We start from the raw sequence: 25043 nt of genomic DNA on the forward strand, positions 1-25043 counted from the left end.
ACGCAGATTATAAATTTAGCTTTTATTATGTCCAAACGCAAGAGGTTCACAAATTCATAAAATGGGACTCCTCCATGAAGCTGAATTCCTACACACACACTCATAAGTGCGCCATCTTTTTATGTTGGTACTTAATGCCATTCTAAAATCATTGACTAGATAATGGTGGCAACAATTTAGCTGAACAGTTAGATTTGAGTCCAGTAGCACTTTACAGGCCAATAAGATTTGTGTGGTATAAATAAGTTTTTGAGACTCAAAGCTCCCTTTATCATCAGATACCAATAATTCAGTTGAAAACCAATGAATTGAACATAGAACAGTTTGCTACTAAGTATGTACAAATAAAGGGCACTTTGTGAAACCTTAAGTCTATCAGAATGTTTAAAAATCAATTCAATATTTGGTTGTCTTTCTGTGCATCCTTAGTTGAACAAATATCTTTCTGAAGAATTATCCTAGGCTTACTTACATCAATCATATTTACATCCTCCCTTTACTCCTAGGAGTTCCGAGCAATGTGTATGATTGTCACCACTTCCATTGTCTCTTTACAACAATCCTGTGAGTTATGATAGGCCAAAGTGGAATGACTGGCCCAAAGCTGCCAAGGGAACTTCATGGCTGAGTAGGGACTTGAACCTGGGTCTTCACTCACCTAATAACATATTGGTTCTGTAGGCTAAAGATTATGGGGTTGCCGCAAAAAGGGCTCCATCTTGCATTTCCGTCCTCTTTCCCTCACCTTTAAAATTAGGTAATGGAAATGTACAATGTCGTACTTATCGATAGCCAGTGATATGGAGTCGCAGGAGCTGAAATGCCTATTTCACATCCACGGTTTCCACCACATGTTACAGGGTGAGAAGGGTTCAACATAGCTGTCTTTTTCTGTGACTGTTTTCTTCACATTTTGTTCTACTGTGGGTTGACTGTCTAACCAACACAACTCATCACTGTACTGAAATGAATGCCAATATTTTCTTTAATCTGCTTTCAACCCACTGGGGTTCTTATTGTTCAGCCTTTTTTTTAACAAAAGCTAAAAAAAAAGCCCCCCCCCCCAATTTATTGAAGTCAAAACCATGGAGATTATTTGCAGTACATTAAAAGTAATTTTAAACAGGAAAAGACTGTTTTCAGTGAGTTTTGCACTGTATACCATACATTGAAATAATAGGTAGCAAATTTGGTGCTGAACAAGTACAAGGAACAAGTACTACCTTGTCCACTGATTTGAATTACATCCTTGTTGAAATGCGTAATTCCTTCATATTGTCATCAAACCGCAATGGTAAACCAGCTGTCACGTTCATGTTCTGAGTCCACGGCTAGCAATTACCATTGTGATAAATAGAAGTAAAGTATTAACAGGCACAGGACTGAGTTGTGAACATGCAGGGCCAAAGAAATGCTTTCGAGCTTCAGTTCGAAAGCATTTTGTGGATCTTTGCTGCTGCTTCTATAAAGAAAAAGGTAAGTTTAACTGAGTTTTATTAAACAAGAATATCTTGGCTGAAACCAGGAGTTACATTTTTTTCATTACGTTGAGAATAGGGTGTTTTGGACACCTCATAGATAAGCAATGTATCTGATACAGCCTAGCAGACTACTTTGCTATTAAAGCATCTGCTTTGTAAATTTTGTCCTGCAGCTTCTGAAATAGACAGCAATAACATGGGAAGAAGCAGGGTAGGAAGAGGCACCATGTGCAGTGCAGTGAGGACCATCTTCTTCTTAGAAGCCCAATCAAGTTCTTTGGTGGGCGTGTAGCAGATACATTACTAATTAACACTGTACGATAAAGATAAAAATAACATACTTTGCCCTCATGAATGCAAACTGGTGCTTACACAAACCAAGGATTCAGTACAGCCTTCTTAAAATGTTTCTCTTACAAATATAAACTTAGCAGCAGTCTTTCTCAGTTTCTTTTTCAATGTTCACCGAACGACAATGTATTACAGTTATCCTCTTCCCCAAATAAATGCCACTGTATTATGTCAGAAATTTGGATGTACTCTAATAAAGTTTATTATGCTCCAATTCCTAGCACAAGGTGATCTATTTGGGTCAGAAGTTGCATTTTGGTTCTTCAATTACATTTCAAATGTTACTTTTGATAGAAATTGTTTGCATTTGCTACATCCTCTGTATGTTGCATTAAAGTAAACCTAGGTTTTCAGTTGATTGGTGGTTTCCACTATCCCCATCACCAGTTTTTCAGTTTCTGAAAGATGAATGCAAAGAAAGAGCAAAATCTGGGCAAATACAGTTTAAAGAAACCTAAGAGCAAGTCCTGTGTTAGTGCTAAAGGAAAGTGTGAATAGTGGGGAAACTGCAGCTTTACATTCACTGACTGTATACCTTCACTAATAAGGTCTCATGCATTTCATAGGCATTGTGTTTTCAGTTCTCCTTTCATGAAATGAATAGGACATTTAAAATACATGATTGTGATGCAAAGTGAGAGTCATTGAACAAACCACAATGTCATATATTCCTCTTCTTGTGGTAGCTGGTTGTCCACGTGTCAATAACGCTTGCTGGAAGTGGCAGTACCAAGAACTGAAAACACACCAGCAGCTTGAAGTTGGAAGATAAAGATCTTCAGAAGAGGAGAGACAATTATTCACATTGCACCATGTCAGATTCCTCACTCCAAGTTGTCTTTATAGTAATGTCCGCTCCACTGAAGTTACTCTGTGTTTGAACTGACATGCAGAACCTACAGTAGAAGTTGCCATTCACTGTCATTTCCAGCGTGGATGCCATGCATACATCCTTGGCTGTATCCTGCCATGTGTCAGCTGCCAGTTTGTTAGCCTGTACAGGTGAGAAAAAAAATAATGAAATCTTGGATGAGGACATGATTTCAGAAGCTTCCATGAGCATTAATTTTCTTTGGAAACAAGGGTGTAAACGTGCAACCAGGTGATAGATAAATCCTATCAGATTCTCTAGAGCAGGGATTCCCAACCAGGGCCTGTAGGAGCTCTGGAGGGGGTCTGCAACCTTTCCCATTAACTCAAAGACTTTGGAGCAGAATGCCAGCAGTACTAGATAAGTATGGAGATCATTGCTATAGTTTCTATTTTTCATAATTTTGTGTCAGTTTTATTTTATTAACTTCTTCTATGGCAGTGGTTCTCAACCTGGGGCTCGGGATCCCTTTGGGCAGGGGTTGTGGCAGGGCAAGCAGTTTGGCCGGGGGGGGGGGATCTACTGAACAGCCTTGCAGGGTAGATCGAGATAAGAGTGTTCATGTCTGGAGCAGCAGAAAAGAGCAAGATCAGCATGGTGGGACAAGAGGCAGAACTGAACTGAGAAACTCCGGAAAAAAAACAAGGAGCAGTGAGTAAAAGAGTGCATTGCTCTCTCCGGAGCTTTTTTCGTTGCTAATGAGGAGGGGGAAAGGCGAGACACAGTGGCAGAGTGTGGAGGGGAGAAATAGCACAATTTACGATCACGCAATTTGGCCCTTCATGTGGAAATGGCTTAGAAGACAGCAGTCATGCCCCCTCTTCACCTCCTCTTTTCTAGGCCTTATTGACATAGATATATTTATGACAGATACATATAACACAAACATCTCAAGTATACATTCAGTGTTATCCTTGTTCCTGATGGCCACTAGCTAGTTCCTTAATGATGGGGATTTTATCTTTTGAATGGGGCAAGTATAAAACATTTTTTAAAATTAATTTCTATATTGCCTTCCGAACAGAAAGGCTCAGGACTAGCTGCAAATGTGGAGAAGAAAATCCTAAATGACCCTTATTTGTCTCTCAGTTCTAACCCCTTCTTCATTTATAAACTGCCTCCCCAATAGGTGTATAGCCCCATTTAAGAATCATATACTTATTGACATTGTTATACAGGTACAAAGTAAATGGTTTGTACAAGGGGGGCTGGGTGGATCTCTGCATCTGATCAAGAGGTATTTCCCAGCAGTTTGTTCCATTTTTTATCTTTGCACCTATTGAGTTACTCAAACACCTCCTGTATCAAACAGTTAACACCTTCAAGCAAGCATATAATTGCCTTGTGCTCTCTACTTCTTTCATCCACAGAAATTGGGTTAAACAGAGCCTGAATGTACTTAACTTGTTATCTGAGAAACGGGTATCAAGGCAGGTCCATTTTTAATTTAACAGTTTTCTAGGACTTCAGTTTCACGACATACTATACTGTGAAAATAAGAATTTAGTGATGGGTATCTTAAACTCAAAGACTGAAGTATTTGGCTTTAAATTATCAAAGATATTTGATCGTATTAAAAGGATAATGCTTAAGATACAGCATTCAGTAAAACGAAATTTCATATGGTAGCTCAACAAATGTGGCTGACCCTACTAAAGAGTTGCCTCGGCACAAAGGACTCCTTTGAATTAAATTCTTCTAAATCCATTTCATTTCACAGCAGTTACTTCACATTTCATTTTCAAGCTGCATATAGTCTTTGAAATTACATTAAAAAGTAAGTTCATTTCTATATTTTCCAGGTTGTATGTGTGTATGGGGTGGCCTTCGTGACTCAGATCCCCAAGAAGTTAATATAGAGGGTTTGGAGGTTCAGCAAGATATTCCACAGATACAGTTGGATCAAATTTGTTTGGATTTCAACTGTTGCGACCGAAGAAAGTAAATTACTTTGCAAAGTCTAGTCTACCACCTCACAGGTTGATCCTTGCCCCTCCTGGCTCATTACATCTTAATGGGAGACTGTTACAAGTTAGGTGATACTTAATGCCACTTTGAGAAAAAGGTTTCTGCTACCTTTTATGGGTAGAATCCACCTGTGTGCAATTTTTTAAAAACCTGGTATATTTCAGTTCAGATCTATTAGACTTTTAAAAATATCAATTTCCCATTATTTGGCAGGCTTTTATTTGGGATTTTTTCCCCAGTTTTCCTTTGAAAACCTGGATACATTTGAGAAGCTGATATATACCCCCAAATACTGATAAGATATTTTTCAGGTATATTTTTGGCTTGGGTAGATCTGAATGCACACCCCTAGTAGGATCCCTCCCTAAATCCTAGCAGTGTTGGCTACTCATCCATTTATTATTTTTATTCTGATTTTTATTCCACCCTTTCTCAAATAGGAGTGGCTCAATTCCAGGCATCTGAACAATTTCAAATAGGATTCTTATCCAGTTTTAGAACTGAAACTGACTTAGGGCACAATCCTGAAGACACTTTCTTGGGAATAAATCCCATTGAATAACATTGGACTTGTTTCTGAGTAGATTTGCATAGGATTGCTACTTAACACTCTGATTGACAGAAGTGCATCCCTGTTGATTCTCCTGGACCTCTTTGCCATATTCAGTACTGTTAACCATGGTATCCTTCTGAGCCAACTGTCTGAGATGGACATTGGAAGCACTGTACTTCCTATGTGTCATATCAATACTGGAATGTGATAATGAGAATTAGGTGCTGTGTGGATCCCTCAGAGCTCCATCTTGCCTCAAATACTGTTCAGCATCTGCATAACACTGCAGCAAGAGGTTGTACAGAGGAGTCAATGTTATGTAAATTATATTAAAGTCTCCTTTTCAATGGAGGTGACATATATTCTAAACAAGTTCCCAAAGTAGTAATGGGATGGGTGCTAATAAAGTGAAGCTCAATCCAGATAATACTGAGGTGCTGCTAGATGATAATATGGCCAACCAGGGATTATCCTAGGTGAAATGGTGCTCTCCTTGAAAGAATGGTTTGGGAGTGTTATTAGATTGAGATTTGCAGATGGACAAGAATAAGGTGACCAGATTTCAACATTGGCAAAGTGGGACACCATTGACTGGGGGTGGGGGTGGTTCTTGATTAAAATTTGGTCTATATGGAGCAACAAAAATGTTCATAGAACGCAAAAATAGTACGATAATATATATTTTTAAATTTCAACATAAGTACAATTTGCCAGGTGCCCCCAGATGTCCCTCCAAAAGTGGGACAATCTGGTCACCTTAGAAGGTCAAATGTATGCCATGCAGTGTATTTAAGAAGAAGAGTTGGTTCTTATATGCCGCTTTTCCCTACCCGAAGGAGGCTCAAAACGGCTTACAGTCGCCTTCCCATTCCTCTCCCCACAACAGACACCCTGTGAGGTGGGTGAGGCTGAGAGAGCCCTGATATTCCTGCTCAGTCAGAGCAGTGTTATCAGTGCCGTGGAGAGCCCAAGGCCACCCAGCTGGTTGCATGTGGGGGAGCGCAGAATCAAACCCGGCATGCCAGATTAGAAGTCCACACTCCTAACCACTACACCATTAAACAATATTTCTGATTTCTTTCCTGGAACAGCAAGGTAGGGGCCCAAATATTCATACTTTAATCACATGTTACAGAAGTGCATTCTACACCAGGCCACTGTATTCATTTGCAAACCTTCAGTTAGGCCAGAATGCAGTTGTAAGAGTACATCTGGTATAGGGTTTAAAATTTGGTGTACCTAATTTGGTGTAGTGGTCAGGAGCATGGATTTCTAATCTGGCATGCCGGGTTCGATTCTGCACTCCCCCACACACAGCCAGCTGGGTGGCCTTGGGCTCGCCACAGCACTGATAAAACTGTTCTGACCGAGCAGTGATATCAGGGCTCTCTCAACCTCACCCACCTCACAGGGTGTCTGTTGTGGGAAGAGGAAAGTGAATTGTTAGCTGCTTTGAGCCTCCTTCGGGTAGAGAAAAGCGGCATATAAGAACCAACTCTTCTTCTTTTTTTTATAATAATTTTATTGTTTATTGTTATATAAAGCATTTACAAAGAAGTTGTAAAGAAAAAGCGACCAGTTGATATGGTTTGCCATCTCTTTTAACATAGATATTTAGTTCCCATCACATATTATTCCTAATCTAGAAGTTTTTACCATTTTTCTTAGCCAAGTGATTGTTAATACATATGAGAGTATGATCTGTTATAGGAATACATTCTGTTATTATCTTAAATGATATTAGGTCAGTCTCCTTCATAAATTAGCCCTGACCCAAGAATTACTACTGTCGTCTTGTTAATGCCTATAAAATATGGTTTGTCATCCTCTTTTAGCATACATATTAACATACATATTCAATTCCCATCGAATATTAATCCTGATCTAGGAGTTATTACCATCTTTCTTAACAGAGTAGTTGTTGATACATAGGAGGGTATAATCTATTATAAGGATATATTCTATTATTGTCTTAAATGATATAAAGTCAGTTCCCTTCATATATTGGACCTGTCCTAAAGGTTACTGCTGCTATTTTTCCCACAGGAAGCCAGGAGAATACTCCATTGTTCAGCTCATCTTTCAGGTGGTCGCAGAAAATGAAATTGTATTTTTTTCCATAGTAGAGTATTTCTGATTGTCCTTCTGTCAGAGTCAAAGAAATCTCTTACTTGATTCTTGCTTGTAATCGCCTTTGAGGGGGCTCTGAATCCTTTGTCAATCTGGATCTCTTCCTCTGGTCGCACAGAAATATCTCCTGATAGCTTCCTAGTTGCTGTCGCTTTTGAATAGACTCTTTTTATTTTGCTGATCCAAGTCATTTCCTGCTCTGAATAGACTTCCAGGTTTTCGGTACTTTCCTTCCTTGAATCTGTTTTCGCAGGTTCTTTAAAGGTACTTTGGGTTTTTACATCTCCGGCACTCTCTCCCTCCAGTTGATTAACTTCCAGACATTGAAGTTTTACTTGATTTACTGTTAGCTGAGCTACGTCATCAGCTGGTCTCTCCGGACCTTGGGCTCCATCCAAAAGCTCCCCCTTAGTCCCACGAATTTCCTTTTCCAGCTTATTGACTGCTTTCAGTATCTCTGAGTTTCCTTTGCATAACAAATGGAAAAGCTGTGCCTTAGTTAATTCTTCCATAGTTCTAGGCAGTCACAAACTATAAACAGAAAGTCTCGTGAGGTCTCGCGGGAGCACGAGCGATCCCAAATTATCAGTTTGTCGATCTCCGTATCAAGTCAAATTCCCCCACTGAACTTTCACCAATAAATATTCAAAGCACTCTCTTTGTTTGGTTAATGGGTATAATTAGCTGGGAGTCTCTCACTCGGCGAAAGAAGGAATTCGCTTGTGAATTGGTTGAGGGGGGGGGGGAGGGAAGAGCTTGTGGGAGAAGAGAGAGAAAAGCCAGAAAGCTTTCAATTCTTACTGTTGCAGATTCCAGCTTCTGTCAGCTTCTGCTCCTGTCGATCTGGTAAATGATGGTCTGGGAAGAATGTAAGGTCAGCTGGTCGTGTCAAGCTTGTAAAGTTGTTTGCGACAAAGACGCCATCGTGACCTTGAGCACACGCCGCTATTAATCCAGGGAGGTCGGTCTTCCTATCTCCCCACGGATCTGTAGGACCCTCAGGATGCCGTTCCCGGTTCCTGGGGCGACCGGTGAGCAGATTTGCGTATCTGCTCAGGTCAGCCAGGTGCAGAAGCTCCTGACCCTCGGCATGGCTTAAGAGCTGAACAGAAGTCCAGCTTTTTTTATGGCACCATCTTCAGTTCTCAACTCTTCTTCTTCTTCTTCTAGAACAATATACAGAAATTAGCTTCCCATTACCCTGTTCCCTTTCCATCTGGGTTGCAAGGGGATCTGAACATTAGGCCAATTCCCATACTTAGCTGCCTGACTGCTAAGATTCTTGACTAAAGCCCTACAATGTATGCTCCAATTATTTGAGGCAAAATGGGAGGTCACCAGAGACATGCCTTTAGTTGCACGTGCTCTGTAGAACTCCCTTTTTTATCTCTTTCATTTTGGCCTTTCATTTACATGCCAAGTGAAGATGTCTTTGTTATTCCTAGCCTCCTGTGATTAAATTATATTATTTTATTTATTCTCCTCTTCCTCCTCTGATTCTGTTATATTGTTTGTATTGTTTAGTGACTGTGCGGTGTCTTATTTTAATGCTTTCACAGAGTGTAACTGTACTTTGTATCTTGTTTTTATTGCAAGGCTCTCAGAACTTGTTAAAGGTGACATATTTTAAATACATTGTTTTACAAGAGAAGTTGAATCAGTAGGAAGGAAAGAGTACATGAAAGAACAAGTTTAATATGATTATTGATCTACACTTTTTAAACATCGATATGCATGTACTTACAAGATTAATGTTGCAGTCTTGTGCATATTTTCTTGAGACTAAGCCTCACTGACTACAGTGGGACTTACTTCTGAGTAAACATGCAATAAGATTGGTCTGTACACATGTTTGTGTTCCTCAACTAGTATACATAACAAAGACACACAATTAATATTCTGTATGGTTACCCACAGGGAGAACGAAGTTGAAAAGTGCTTTTACTGAAAGGCCATCATAATGGAACTCAAACATAAAAAAATGACAGAGCTACGATTCTTTAACAGTAAAAAAATGGCAGAGCTACAATGTTCAGTGTAATGTACCAGTATAATTATATATAAAAAGTTAAAAATAGCCTGTTGTCATTAGTCCAGTTCCAGCCACTGTTAAAGCTGAAGTGATGTCATAAAAGCATTCAAACATCCTAGCTGCAGTAGTGGGACAAAGAAGTTTTCAAAAGTAGAGTCAACTGCTGTGTGCGTGTGTCTATGAGAGAGAGAGAAAGAGAGAGACAGACAGACAGAGACAGAGATAGAAAGAAAAGCTGGTAGAAATAGGAAGGTTTTTGCATAAGTTTTGTATTCAGAAGGGAAACATACATCACAAGAAAGCCAGAAAGCAGAACCAAGACGTTGTGGAGGGATCATTAAATAATCTTTAAGCAGAGCCTAGACACAAACGGAGCTCATGGTGGGTGGGTATGTATGAGGAATGCTACATTTTACTCAGTTAAAAATAACCAGCCAATCTTTGGTTTCAGCTCTGACTAATAATCTCATAAACGTAAAACTGGCTATTTCTTCTGATTCCTTTACAGAGCAGAGAAGTGACAGGATTCGTTTAATTGCAGATGAAGGACAATAAACATACACTGAAAGCCTAGTTAGCTGGTAATATAGGTCACCAACAGAGCTTAGCACTTCAAGACTGATAGGTTGCCTTCCCTGGCTCTAAATACCTTGCATAGGGACTCTCCCTAGCATGAGGTTAATCATTCTGAAGCCAAGGTCACAGCTCAGCATGTCTTTCAAACACAGAAAACCAGTCAAAGAATGATCCAAAATGTACAACAGAGGAAGATAAATGTTAGGCTATAGGAGCCAGGGGCTTTCTAACGGTAACAAGGTGCACTTGGACATCTATTTCCCTTCTTTTTACATGAGATCCTCCCTCATCAATTTTTTTTCCGACTTGCCAAAATCTTGACAGCTAAAGCCATGCTCAACACAGTGTTTGATCCAGTCCCACTAGGGTTTCAATACAGGGAGATTAAGGAGACAAATTACAGTAGGTGAAACATGGGGGAGTTAACCCCCACTCAAAGTGTTCCAAAGAGCTAGGGCAATCTCTTTTCATTAAGCTTCCTTACTATTGGGCCCATTGTTGACTTAGTTGTACAAGAAATCTCACTGTACCTTATAAGGATGTGCCCATGAAAACAATATCTTCATTTTGTATATCAAAGCTCAACATTCACTATTCAGTCTTGTCAGGGTTTTTGACTTATCTTCAAGATTCCTCCACAAAAGACATTACAGTATCATACTTCCCTTCTCTCACATGCCCATCACAAGATAGGTACCTTTAAAAATAGCCTTGTCGCTTTGCAATGAACCCAGCCCCTCCAGTCTGAAGATATTGCAGAAATAAACAGATAGGATCCTTTGAGAGAAGCTGCAGTCCTTGGAGAAGATAACACGCACAACCCCCTCCCCAGGCCCTGTCTCATATCCTGGGGCATGTTCAGCTGCTCCTCCAGAGTTCCTTTTCCCATGCCTGTTCAGCAGCAGCTCCATGTCCAGCAGGCAGATTCTACTTCCTATGCCATGCAAAATTAGTTGGGAGAAGGAGAGCCTGCCCCTTCCATATTCTCTCAATTACAAGCATGGAAGAAAAAGGATTGATTTCACCCTTCACCACTGTTCTGTCAGCCAGCTAAAGTACTAGCTTTAAAATCTTCACTTCTCTTCTAGTTATGACTCATTGCTATAAGATGTAGAGTCTCTCTCTTCTTGAGGAATAAAGATTTTTTTTCTCTTTTCTCCATCCAGATCAGTTACACCAAATAAAATCCTTTAAAGGAAAAGGATTTGCAAGAGTGTTAAGGGGCATAAATTGACCCACTTTAAAACCCGAAGAGGAAAAGCTCACTTTAACTAATCCTTCATCTTTCCAATGTCACAAGGCTGGAACTTACAGGGGAAGGGGAAGAATAAACTTAGCTGTAAACATAAGGCGCAATCCAACCCAAATTAAGCAACTTTCAGTGCCACTGATGTCAATTAAATTAATTCAAGTAGGAATTAACCACTGTGTATGCATGGGCACCATGTGCCAGAGGTAGGAATCAGGATGGAGCCTCTGAATATACTGTTTATAGATGCATAAGTCTTGCGCCAGGAAGGAGCCAGCAATCCCCCCACCCACAAGCATATGTTGATTATAGAGTGCTTTGGACTCATTCACTGAAACCAAAGGAGCTTAAACATCTTCATTGATGAGATTGTTCCCATTACAGGAGCATAATGCAAAAATATGCAACGACTTATTGTCACTTCAGTTAAAAAGTAGGAATAAAATACCCCTCGAAAGTGCAAGGGGGGGGGAGTGCAAAGTTTGGCTGAAATTTTTCCAAGTGGTCAAAAACAGGGGTAACATTTCACTATGACTGATTCTGCACAGAGGTGTAAAACACATGCCATCTCCTGCTTGCAAACATGCAATAGTAAACTGCATCTTTGCACACTTCCTGACGGGAGAACCCTCCTGTGTTATCCTGCCATCTCACTGTGGCTTTTTGCCTCCCAATGAAGCGACAGAGAAGCAGGAAGTATGAACAACCCAGTTTCCCCCAGCTCCTCTGGTTGTCAATCAACGCAAGCCACCAGGAATGTGTTTTAGATTGGGTTGCTGCTTGGTCCCAATACTACTGTGCATACTGAAGAGAATATTTTATTTTAACTGAGGGCACATAGGTTTGCATATGCAAACAGGGTGGTGAAGGAGGGTGCGAAGGTGGGCACAGCGCTACCAAGACTATCGTGGGTTCTCCTTTCAAGTGGACTTGCTTCTATTTGCGCCCTGAGCGCAACAAGAAAGGAGAAGCAGTATTTTTTGATTTCATTGCAGAGCAAACCTGACGAAAACCCTCACCATCCACTGGAGAGCTATGGGCTGCTGCTGATCTCATGATGAAGGATACTAAAACCTGCAAGGATTGAGAGGCTGTGCAGGGGCAAATTCCTCATGCGGAATCAGTTTATATTATCCTGTCCTGTTCTTTTACTAAGCATGATTAATTGTTCCATGTTTATCATACATTATCTGTATGGCATGTGGTTGAAAGCTATCAGAGAAGATAATCCCAAATACTAGGACTATATGTGTCGAGATTTTTAACAGGTGACCCAAAGTAGACATCCGTTAAGCATTCAGTAATTAACATCTGGCCAAATGTTTGGACAGCGACATGTGAATGTCACATCTTCAATCAGTAGTACTACATCAGGGATCCAATCCTGTACAAATATATTCAAGTGTTAATTCTAGCATATTAAAGACTTATTCTCAGATACGTATGCACAAGACTGCTGCTTAAATTCAGGATTCACTGAACTCTGATTTATGTTTCCTCATGGTTGAAAAATACACGTGCAACACCATAAGCCACTTCATGTCTGCCAGACAGTGTGTGGGTAAAATCAATACTGCAATCTGTGATGTTACAGTATACACTCAAAATATAATTACTCTCAGGCTGAACATAAATACAAAACTAGAGCTCACAGTACATCTGTCAACGCTGGGATGAGCCCATTTTCTCTTGGCTTAACAATATGACATACATTTCAAGCAAATCAAAAGCTAGGATAAAGCAATGGTCCTTTTGCTCACCATACTTCAGGTGGCCCTACTACTACTACTACTTAATAGATTCGTATACTGCCCTTTCATTTGTACAGGAGTCTCCACCTTGATACACCAATTTTTTATCTTATTGTGACTCAGTAGTCCATGTTTACAGTTTTATGTACGTAATATTGGAGAAATACTGTTATTTGCATCTGTATTCTACTGTTTTAATTGTGCTTTGTAATGGCCTTTGTTATCGTATCGTATCATACTGCCCTTCGACATAGCGCCTACCTTTTTATTCTTAAAGTCTCATTTGATGCCCTCCTTTGGCTGAGCTTGACTCTGAACAATAACAGTAAGGACACACTATCCTTAGAACCGGATTTTGTGGGTCCCATTCAATATTTTCATTATTTGTCAAATGACAAGACTAACATGCAGGTGTCTGTCTCATGAATGAACACAGGAATTACACCTTCCAAGTGTACTCAAGACCATTTCCACACTGGAGGCTTTGAGGCTTTGAGTTGGGGCAAGTTGCCCCACCTCTTCCTGCTCCCACATGGGGGAGCTTTTGGCCTGGCTCACCTTGTCTGCGCCTGATTTGTGCTCCCATGCGAGAGTCAGGACAGCAAAGTTCCCAGTACAGAGATGGTCCAAGAGCAATTTCTGGATTCCTTTCTGCAAGGAAATTAGAAGCAGCACATTTTACTAATGTACACTGCTGCTACAGTTCTGAAAAACAGAACTTCCCACATCCACATGCCCAAAGATGATTCATACTTAATTGTATTTTCTTTCTAGTGTTTTCATTTAGTGTTTGGGGGCAGAGGGTGGGTATAATTCCTTTGTGACATCTGAGACAATGGAAACATATTGATCCAAATCATGCTCTAAAGAGCCAAGTATATCATATTTTTGACAATAATTTGTGATTTTAAGATTTTAATGCTAGTGCCAAATCCCAATTTGTGGTGCAATCTATTTGTCTCAACAATTAGAAACATACTTTGTGGGTCACACCCCCAGATGGAATTTTATGAAAATTCTCCACTTCCCAGAGTTCCCCTTGCAGGAGAAATTGCTTCTGCTTCAAATCTTGGGTCATAAAGAGTTTCAAAAGAAAATGTATTCTTAGTGCCTGACATCACAATAGGCCACTACCCAACAGGCTTTTGGCATCATGTAACTGTTCTGGGTTGTTGCTTTTTTAAAGTAGGAATTGCCTCGCCAAACAAACAGGCTGCATTGAAAATAAACTGAGACATTCCTGATGGCACAATGTCCTTGTGTGGAAACCTGAGAGTATTCATTGCCATCAGCAGTGAATTCCTGAAGAATCTTAGGTTCTTGACTTTTTTGTATCAATATAAGTACTGTGCAAGAAGTATTTTTTTAAACCGAGCAGTTTCCAAGAAAAGAAAAAAAGGTTATCTTATACAGCTCTGACCTGTGATAATATGTCTTTGACAACATTTTGGTTTCCCCCCCAGCTCAGACACAGAAATGTCTGTCTGCCCACTGCTCTTCCACAGCAAAATAGGAGTACCTGAAAGGGCCTCATCTGTGAAGCTTAACTTATTCTGTCATGTTTTCAGAAAATGTGGCTCTGTGGCAGGAGACAGTTAAAGGAAAGGAAGGAAGTATGCGAGAATGCTGTGAAGTATCTATTTGCATCTGTGTGCAGGAAGACTGGCCTTAGGTGCAGAATTCTATTCCTTTTAGTAACTCATACCTCTGCAAGTGAGAACAGAAACAGCTTTTAAACAGGTCATAGCAGTTCAGAACGAGCGCAACACTTGTTCTTCAGTATTCTCTTCTCACATACTCATACACCCCTTGCAAAAGGAAAACCAGAACTGTGTCCAGGCTCCTACTACTACTTTTTTCTGGTCTCCACATATAACATCAATACTTCATCACCTGCCCTTGTTGATGGTCAGCTTCTGGGGCAAATGCAAAGTGCTGGTTTAGAGCTATAAAGCCTAAATGGTCTGGGACTGTCCTACTTGTGGGACCACTTCTCCCAGTACGAACCCCCTTGCCTCCTTCGATTATCATAGCTGTGCTTTCTACATGTGTCTGGTTCATGAATTGCCTCTTGGTGACCACCTGGCCAAGTGCCTTTTCAGTGGCTGTCCCTTGTCTCTGAAATCAGCTCCCCGGGGAAGTTTGTGCTCTGTGGGATCTTCCACAGGGCATGTGAGGCTGCTTTGTTTCATGTGCTTTTGTGAAGAACGTGGGAAGACTGTACAGCAATTAGAGACAGCCACAAATTAAAATAACCACACAGCACAATATTATACTTGGTTACTCAGAAGTGAGCCTCTGTGTTCCCTAGAGCGGTGGTCCCCAACTACCGGGCCACAACGGCCGCAAATGCGCATGTGTGGCACTCCCGTGGCCGGGCGATCGCCCTCCCTGACGCAGCCGGTCCACAGCCTAAAAAAGGTTGCAGACCACTGCCCTAGAGCTTACTCCTTGGTGCACGAGACTGAAGCCTCATAGGATGCCCACATGAGTCACTGGCACCATTTAAAAAGATACTCTCACTCCTGAAGGAGAGAAAAGGGGAAAGACTTTTTCAAAAATGCTTCCTGTTACTTGTAGTTTTCACAATTGCATTTTATAAGGAGTACTTACTGGGGGGTGGACCCAATACACTGTTTGAAATTTCTGCCTGATTCCTTCTGACTAAGCACTGCAGATCTAACTACAAATGAATTACATTAAAAAAACATTAAATAGTACAGAGGCTGATCCAAAAATAAGCACCACTGAGTTCAGTGTAATTTATTCCCAATAAACGATGCATACAACTTCAGTCTTTTGAATCCAGCCCTGCTGGATGAGAACAGTAGCACATCTAGTCCAGCATCCTGTCTCACACAGTGGCCAACAACAGGATATAGCTAAGATACAGAAGCTCAATGACAAGTTAGATATAGTGAATGTATCAAACATGATGGAAAGGGGAAAACCAAAGGGATTTTGTTGACCCTGGGTATATACTCTATAGGTAGGACAGGGAGTGACATTTGGGGGGGGGCACTGCATTGCATATTAAAGATAGCATATAATCAAGAAAGGCAGAACACATTTGGTGAATGAAATCCTTAGCAAAAGCAATACTGAGCCTTAAGGGTTACTTAAAAGCAAGAGTATACTATCACTCATTTGATCAAACTCTTGAGGCTAATTTTGAGCTGGAGAAGGAAATAACAGAAGTGGCTAAAGCAGATGTTGTGACACTGGTATTTTCAGCTACTTTCACATCAGTTGGGTGAACATGTGCTTGAGTCATGCAACAGAAATGAGATTCCTGTACACCGTAAATGAATGTACACTGGAACAGTTGGTCACAAAGCCAGCAAGAGGGAGTAGTGTTCTTGGAACAAGATCTGGTGAGAACAGTGACCACAGTGCTATTAAGTTCTGGATTCATTTCAGTGAAAACTTCCCCCATAAGTCCAGAACTGTAACAGTTGATTTCAAAAGAGGGAACTTAAAAAAAAGAGAGAAATTGCTAAAAGAAAGCTGAAATGGTAATACAAGACAGTCAAATTTGAAAGCTACTTAAAACCACACTAGTCTAAAACAACACCTGCATGGTTAATGTCCCAAGCCAAGGAAACCATAAAAAGCACAAAACAAAAACAAAACCCCTTCTTTTAAAGAGAGGAAGGTGGTAAGTGACCACAAAGTGGGTGCAAGGGACCACAGGGTATGGCAAAAAAAAAAAAATGTGTAAGTCATTAGGAATGCAAAAAGAAAATTTGAGGAGCAAATTGCTAAAAGCATCAATACAAATGATAAAATATTTATTTAATATACCCAGAATAAGAAACCAGACAGAGAAGTATCTGGGTATTTCAGTGACCAAAGAATAAAAGGATTGTTAAAGGAAGATGGAGTAATTTTCAGAGAGTCTGAAGGAAATGAAAAGCATGCCTACTGGATAGGGGATACGCTTCTAGGTAACACTATGTGTGAACGAGACCTTGGGGTACTTGTGGATTGTAAACTAAACATGAGCAGGCAGTGTGATGCAGCAGTAAAAAAGGTGAATGCCATTTTGGGCTGTATCAACAGGGGCAGCACATCAAAATCACAAGATGTCATAGTCCCATTGTATATGGCACTGGTCAGACCACACCTGGAGTACTGTGTGCAGTTCTGGAGGCCTCACTTCAAGCAGGACATAGATAAAATTGAAAGGGTAGATAGGAGAGTGACGAAGATGATCTGGGGCCAAGGGACCAAACCCTATGAAGATAGGTTGAGGGACTTGGGAATGTTCAGCCTGGAGAAAAGGAGGTTGAGAGGGGACATGATAGCCCTCTTTAAGTATTTGAAAGGTTGTCACTTGGAGGAGGGCAGATGCTGTTTCCGTTGGCTGCAGAGGAGAGGACACGGAGTAATGGGTTTAAACTACAAGTACAACGATATAGGCTAGATATCAGGAAAAAAAATTTCACAGAGTAGTTCAGCAGTGGAATAGGTTGCCTAAGGAGGTGGTGAGCTCCCCCTCACTGGCAGTCTTCAAGCAAAGGTTGGAAACACACTTTTCTTGGATGCTTTAGGATGCTTAGGGCTGATCCTGCGTTGAGCAGGGAGTTGGACTAGATGGCCTGTATGGCCCCTCCCAACTCTACGGTTCTATGATTCTAAGTCCAACTGAGGTGACGAGATGAAGATCTAGACCTACTGAGGAAAATAAAAATATGTAAGCCTCCAGTTCTTGATAACATGCACCTGAGAGTTCACAGGGAACTCAAATATAAAACTGCTGATCTATTAAGGTTCTCAACCTTGGGGCCGGGACCCCATTTGGGGTAGCCTGGCCCCTTTCCTGAGGTCACCAGGTTGCCCACCGCAGCGGTGACAGGCGGCAGCGTGTGGAGGCGGGTGGTGGTAATGTAGGCAGGGACCGGCGCCCAGCAGAGCCATGGCAATGGCTGCCTCTACACTGCCTTGATTGTTGTGCGCATGTATGCATACATGCTTTTCCAGTGCCCCACTGGCTCCTTCTGCAGCTGCCCAGCCTGCCCGGAGGGTTGCACCGGTGCCTGCTGAGGAATACACCAAAACGCTTCGCTCAGCTCTTTCAGAGCTGGCAAGAAAGTGACCCCCCTCTTCCCACGGGTCCAAAGTCACCCTATCCCACCCAACTCCGTCTGGCAAGCCCCACATGCTGTGCAGCAGGGCCACCGTGGAACGCCCCTTGGTTAAAAGAAGGGAGCAAAACGAGCACTCAAACCTGGCCGAGAGCAGGACAGCGAGCAATGTGGACATGGTAGTGGTGGCAGCTGCAGCCCCCTCCCCCAGGCAGGGCCCTCGCCCCCCTCCAGTCACCTCCTGTGGGGGGGGTCGCCCATGGCCATGGCTGGGGGGGGCCGGTGGTAGCGCCTCTGCAGCGCTAGCAGGCAGCTCCTCCGGCTGGGTCCCTGGCTCTGCTGTAGCACTGAAGTTGGGGTCACGGCAAAGAAAAGGTTGAGAACCACTGTATTAACCCATATATGTAGCTTATCACTAAAATCAGCCACTCTACTGGAACACTGGACAGTAGCAACTGTTCTATTGAGTTTTAAAAACAAGGCCAGAGGGGAACCAGGAAATTACAGGTCAGTTAGCCTAAAATCTCTCCCATGTAAATTAGTAGAAACTGTAATCAAAGACAGAATTAGCTAATACTTTATCCCGTAATTCATCATTACAGTTCTACCACTCCAGGTTGTTTTCAGCACATTATGCCACACAAATTAATTTGCAGAGCTAAGGGCCTAGCATTTGCTGTACTTTTCTGCCAAGTGTGGGCTGAGTTTTCCCTATTCATGCAGAAAATGTATATACCAACCCTTCAGGTACTTGCTTTAGGTGGCCCAAGAAGTTTTAAAAAATTCATCCGTAAACAGCGTTCGCTGTCTACATATTTAGCTAAGGTGGGCGGAGAGTGGGCGTGGACAGTCCAGGTGAGGGCCCAATCCCGGGGTGAGAGAGCTTCCAGGCCCAAAGGGAGACTCCCGCGGTGGCACTGTTGTGGGGGGGGGGCTGTGCACTCCTTTTAGGCCCCGCAGTGCTCTCACCACAGCCCAAAAGGAGCCTCCCCACAGTGGTGGTGCCGAGGGGGAGGGCCTTTCAATCTAGTTAAAATAATAAAATAACAGTATACATAATGATAAATCAACCTGTAAACCTATAAAACATTCAGCAACCTAAAATTATAGTCAGAAAACAGTTGAAAGCCATATAAAATGACCGCTTTTGACCTAATGCCTAAATGTGAATAGAGTAGATACCAGCACATTTCAGGGGAAAGGGAATTCCAAATGTGAGGTGCTGCCACCGAAAAGGTCCTGCCTCTGGCTGCACCTACCCGTTTATCTCCGCAAGCAGGAGGACAGAAAGCAGGGCTTGGGAAGAAAATCTGGTAGACTAAGCTAAATGGGGAAAGGTACTCTTTAAAATAGCCCAGGCTATTTAGAACTAGCACTATGAATTGTGTCCAGCAACAGGCAAGCAGCCTGTATAGATCTTTAAGCATAGGAGCAATATGATCTCAGTCTCCAGCAATAACATGGTTGCCACATTTTCAACCAATGGAAGTTTCTGGGCTGTTTTAGAATCCAACCTCATGTAAAGCACAGCATAGAAATCTAACATTAATGCAACCAGAGTGTAGATCACCAGGGCCCAAGGAGTGGCTTGCATTTAGCCCCTCAATTGAAGCTCCACGTGCCATGGAGGAGCCCTGAGCTTGTGACTGCCAGCTAGACTCCAGCAGCATTCACAAGCTACACACCTGCACCATCAGAGTAGCCCATCCCCTTCATCACATACTGACTTCATCACTGACCAACAGGCTTTTGTAGACGGAGCTTTGAATTTCATTCATTCTGTTTAGTAGTCCTCAAATCATTCATCCTTCAAAGACAATCCCACAATCCCATGTCCCATTTAAAAGTTAGCATAATTTAGTTGGTTAGCATGTCAGAACAGGATCTGAGAGACCCAGGTTCAAATTCTTTGTGGCATTTAGAAGAAGGGCATTTCCACACCCGTTAAAAGTAGCATCAAGTTTGCTGAAAGAAGTTGCTCTATTTCAGCCCCTCCATATGACATCGCCAACATGCAGTTTCTGTTCAGTGCCTGGTTCGCTACATCCTAAATTTTAAAGTGTAACTTAGGGAATCTCAAAAAGTGGATTCACCCTCCTAAATAGCACTATCTACCAGGTGACAACAAGCAAGCAACCAGCAGGATAAACATATGGAGGCTCAATAGCACCATATTCAAGGCCAGCAATGTCCCACCCACCTCCTTCTTCCTGGGAAGAAGTCTCTTTTTAAAAATGGCGACATGCATGGAGCAACAAATACACATATACTCGCATAGGAGAGGCTAGCGACCCACAGAGAATATGTTACTCAGTGAAGTGTCACAAAGATTGCTTTTCAATGTTGTTTCATAAAACCACTATTTTTTCAAAAGCAACATTTTTTCTGGTTACCCAGGCTAACTCCTCCAAAAAAAACACATTTTTGGGGTGCAAGCCGTGACTGCCTCTCCATGACCAAACGTGCACATCAGAGTTGGGTTTTATATGCCGCTTTTCTCGACCAGGAGACTCAAAGCGACTAACTATCGCCTTCCCTTTCCTCTCCCCAGAACAGACACCCTGTGAGGTAGGCAAGGCTGAGAGAGCCCTGATATTCCTGCTCGGTCAGAACAGCTTTATCGGTGCTGTGATGAGCCCAAGGTCACCCAGCTGGCTGCATGTGGAGAAGAGCAAAGAATCAAACCCAGCTCAACAGATTAGAAATTATCATTCTAACCACTACATCAAACTGGCTCTTGGTAGCTGGGACAGTTTCAGGCTGAATTTCATGGTGGTGGGGGCAGGTTCAGGCTGCATGAAAGCTTCTTGTTTTGCATGTGGATCCATCTTCTGTCAGCTCTCTCAAACAGTTTTTACCTCTCTCACAACTAGTGAGTTGAGAGAAATACACTTTTTCTTCCTCTGATCATTTTTACCTAAACACAACAACTTGGGAGAAAGGCCTATTGAACTCACTGCGACTTGCTTATCCAAAATCACAAAATCACACAAAAGACTGATGGTTTAGCTTTGCAGCATAAATGGGTGCCTATGCACCCATTCAGCACTTACTACAGTGTGCTATTTGACAGATTATGCAGACCAAATGTACTACTACACAGTACTACAGTACAGTAACAAGCTATAACCATCTACAAAAAATGTACTTGCAATATATTTGTGTACAAAGACCCTTGCGCATCATGTTCACACTTAGAACAGTGTACACGAAAAACAACATAGCATGCAAAACAGCAAGCCACAAACAGCCCATCTTCCTCACTAATGAAAGGCCGATACACTACCTAGCAGAGAACCAAAAGCAGTCAAGTGGGTGATGTGACCTGTTTCGCAGGCATCATCATCAGCCTAAAATATGCTTACTTGGAAACAGGTTCAATGGGCCTAAGTTCTGGTCCAAATAAAGCTGCTGTTTCTGGGAGAGAGTATAAGGCAGCCACTTTGCCAAGCCATGACAGACAGGTCAGTTGGTGTGAGCTACATCAAGTGTGAGCTATGCTCAGATCAAGTTTGGTCCAGCATCACTGTTCCCATACATTAAGGCTGCAAGCAGAGTGCTCTTCCTTAGGAGTAAGCCCAATGGAATTCAGTGGGGCATACACAGAACCCAGGCTGCACCTCATTATTACAGAGGCTTGATATGGGAGGAAATTCACCTGACCCTTCTAACGCTTGTGGAGTGAAGCGGAAATACTGTGGCATCATTCTGGCCTCAGCAGTGGTGGATGGAGCCGAAATATACAGACTAGCAGTTTCAAGAAAGGATTCACCTGCTGAATTCCTGCCTGTTTGAGGGGGAGGGGAAGGGAGAGAGCAGACAGGCATGGCTGAGCGATTTGCCCTGGAGAGCCCAGCAGGGTAGAGGCATTACCTGGGTGAGGCGGAGGAGGAGCGCCCTCTTGCAGCTGAGCGCCTTCCGCGCCGCTGAGCGGGTACGAGAGGAGGGCCATGGCCTCGCCGCAGGCGTCCTCCACCTGGCGGACCTGTTCGCGGCTCAGGCGTTCCCGCCAGGCGTGGATGGCTTCTCGCGCGTCGCGAGCGGAGATGAGGAAGGGCCGCTCGGAGGAGTAGGCGGCGCCGCGGGTCATGTTGACCACGAAGCTCTCCAGCGCGGGCGGCGCCGTGAGGTTGGCAAAGCGCAACAGGCGCCGCAACTGGGCGCGCGGCTCCAACACCAGGTCCTCGTAGCGCAGCTGCGTGTAGCAGGCGCGAAGCCAGGCCGGGGCGCGGCGGACGAAGAGCAGGTCGCGCAGCCAGGCCTGGCAGATCACCTCGAGGGCGCCGCCCAGAAAGAACTCGGCTCGATGTTGCTGGTGCGCCCGCATGCCGCCGCCGCCGCCCCCGGGCAGAGCGGCCGCGGCGACAGGGGGCGGCAGGAGCTGCCGTCGGGGGAGCGCCCGGGGCTCGGCGCGGTGCCTGCTCCGCAGCACCTGGATGCTCTCCCGCAGCAGCGCCTGCTTCGCCTTGAGGCGGGAATTGTGGACGGCGCGGGGGTCGCGGAAGAGCTGGATGACGCGCAAGTCGAGGTCCGGGTCGCGCAGCAGAGGCAGCAGCGCGCCCAGCTCCAGCAGCCGCACGTCCTTGATCACCACCACCGGGTACTTGCGGCACTCGGCCTCCAGGTCCCGCAGCGCCCTGGGCGGGCAGCTCCGCTCGCAGGTGGCGCCGTCGACGAGGCCCACCTCAGCCCTGGGCCGGGGCGCGGCGGGGCACAGCGGCGGCGAGCAGATCACCTTGTTGGTCCGCCAGCCGAAGATGCTGGCCGTGCTCAGGTTGCTGCCCTTGCTCCCCGCCGGGAACGCGAAGGGCGCGAGGGGGTCGCGGGGGGCCGGCGGCGCCGCGTAAAGGCGGAGCACGGAGAAGTCGCAGCGGAAGAGCGAGCGCACCATGTCCCGCAGGGCGCCCTGCAGGCTGAGCGCGTCGCCCGGGTACAGCGCCTGCCACAGGTGCCACATGGGCTCGTACAGGTAGAAGACGTCCGGGTGCTGGTTGAAGAGCTCGCCCAGGAAAGACGAGCCCGTGCGCCAAGTGGCGTGCAAGTATATGTGCCGCTTCCCGCCCGCCCTGCTGCCCGGGGCGGCGGCGGCGGCCTCGCTCCCCGTCCGGTTCCCAGCCGACCCCTGCGAGGCTGCTCGTAGCGGCGGCGGCGGCGGCGCCTCTGCCTCCGCCTCCGCCCAGCCCCACGGGCCTAGCGCCTCCTGCAGGCTGGGGCAACGGCGGGGCGGCGGCGGCTCCTCCTCGCCCGCGCGCCCCCTCCTGGCGCCGTAGTCCAGCATGTAGGAGACGAGCAGCAGGAGCAGCAGCGTGTAGAGCGCCAAGCCCAGGGCGAAGCGCCGGTGCTGCCAGCGCCACCTCCACCTCCAGCGCCGCCGGCTCTTCATCGCTGGCTCCGCGGAGGAGCGCTCGGCCCGCCGTCCCTCACAGCGTGGCGGCGAGGAGGCTCTCGGCTGCTCTTTAAAAAACAGGCACAAACTTGAGGGGAAGGCGGAGGGAAGCGAAGGAGGAGATGGTGGCGGCGGCGGCGACGGCGGCTGCTCCCGCCGCCTTCCCCGGCCTGGAAACACGCCCACATGCCGGCGATAGAGGGAGAGCGAGACTAAAGGCAATCGCCCGCCTTTCCTTCAAGCAGAGCTGAGGCTGCTGACGCCGCCTTCTCAGCTCAGGGGCTGCCCCGTGGTCCAGGCGCTCTCTCGAACATCTGTGCCCGGCATCTCTCCACATAAAGCAGGTCGCCGCCTTCGTCCGCAGTAGTCAGATGAGGCAGGAGTCCGTGGCACTTTTTACAAAACGCTTATATCAGTATAACGCAAACGTTTTCTTCTCCTTCTTTAAAACATTTGAATTTTAACGCTAGTGAACTCTAATCCTATGCTTGCATACTTTGGGGCTAACATTGTAACACTTCCTTTTGAGGGGGAAGAAGACCTAGGGAGCTAGCCAGTGAATGCACTAATGACTTTACTGCTTTCCCAGTCACCACAAAGACTAAATCCTAACAGCCTAGTCTGTTTTTAAAATATCAAAATTATATCAGGTTCTGTATTATAAAGAGCCTCTTGTTGCACAGCGTGGTAAGGCAGCTGACATGCTGTCTGAAGCATTGGCCATGAGGCTGGGAGTTCGATCCCAGCAGCCTTCCATCCTTCCGAGGTCGGTAAAATGAGTACCCAGCCTGTTGCTGGGGGGTAAAACGGTAATGACTGGGGAAGGGAATGGCAAAACCAACCCGTATTGAGTCTGCCATGAAAACGCTGGGGAGTGACACCCCAAGGGTCAGACATGGCTTGGTGCTTGCCTTTACCTTTACTGTATTATAACATGGGAAATATAATTGAAGAAAACTGTTCACTCAAACAATGGTTGACATGTGGAACTCACCACCACAGGAATATTTTGAACAAAGTTGGGTCTAGTGATTCCTTTAAGACCAACAAAGTTTAATTCTGGGTACAAGCTTTCATGTGCAGGCACATGTCTTTAGCTTCAATGGAACAAGACTTCTTCAACCATAACAAATAGGTAGAAAGGGAGACCTGCTTGCCAGGAAGGGCCTGTTAGAGCCTTCCTGGCAACCAGTCCCCCCCCCCCCATCCTCTCACTACGTGTATGTAATGGTTGAGCAAGTCTTCTTTCAATGTATCTGAAGAAATGTGCATGCACATGAAGGCTTATACCCAGAATTAAATTTTGTTGGCTATAAAGGTATCACCGGACTCAAACTTTATTCTGTTGCTTCAGACAAATACAGCTACCTACCTGCAGGAATATTTTAGAACTGGATAGGAGTGAAATATGAACTCTTAATTTTTTTATTATAAAAAGAGAATGTTGTACAGTATGGTTTGAACTTGTGTGGAAAGAATGCACCTCTCAATACGAGTACAATTAAAATAGTAAAAGCTTTCCACCTTTTTAATTAGTTACAGTTTTTATTTGGATCTGTGCAGGGCTAGCCCCAACACTTAGCAGAAATGAGCTGCATGCCTAGCAGT

The 25043-nt window shown here is 44.2% G+C and overlaps 1 protein-coding gene across 1 annotated transcript; it reads right to left on the reverse strand.

The window, feature by feature from the left end:
- Nucleotides 1-3: 3 nt before the first annotated feature.
- On the reverse strand, nucleotides 4-23612 carry CHST7 (carbohydrate sulfotransferase 7). The gene is made up of 2 exons (XM_077343400.1): nucleotides 21923-23612; nucleotides 4-2826 (listed from the first exon to the last, which is right to left on the reverse strand). Exons 1-2 carry the CDS (start codon nucleotides 23430-23432, stop codon nucleotides 2822-2824), a joined length of 1515 nt encoding a protein of 504 aa, XP_077199515.1. The 5' UTR covers nucleotides 23433-23612; the 3' UTR covers nucleotides 4-2821.
- Nucleotides 23613-25043: the final 1431 nt, after the last annotated feature.

This window comes from Paroedura picta, chromosome 6 (genome assembly GCF_049243985.1).
Source record: "Paroedura picta isolate Pp20150507F chromosome 6, Ppicta_v3.0, whole genome shotgun sequence".
Taxonomy (NCBI): domain Eukaryota; kingdom Metazoa; phylum Chordata; class Lepidosauria; order Squamata; family Gekkonidae; genus Paroedura; species Paroedura picta.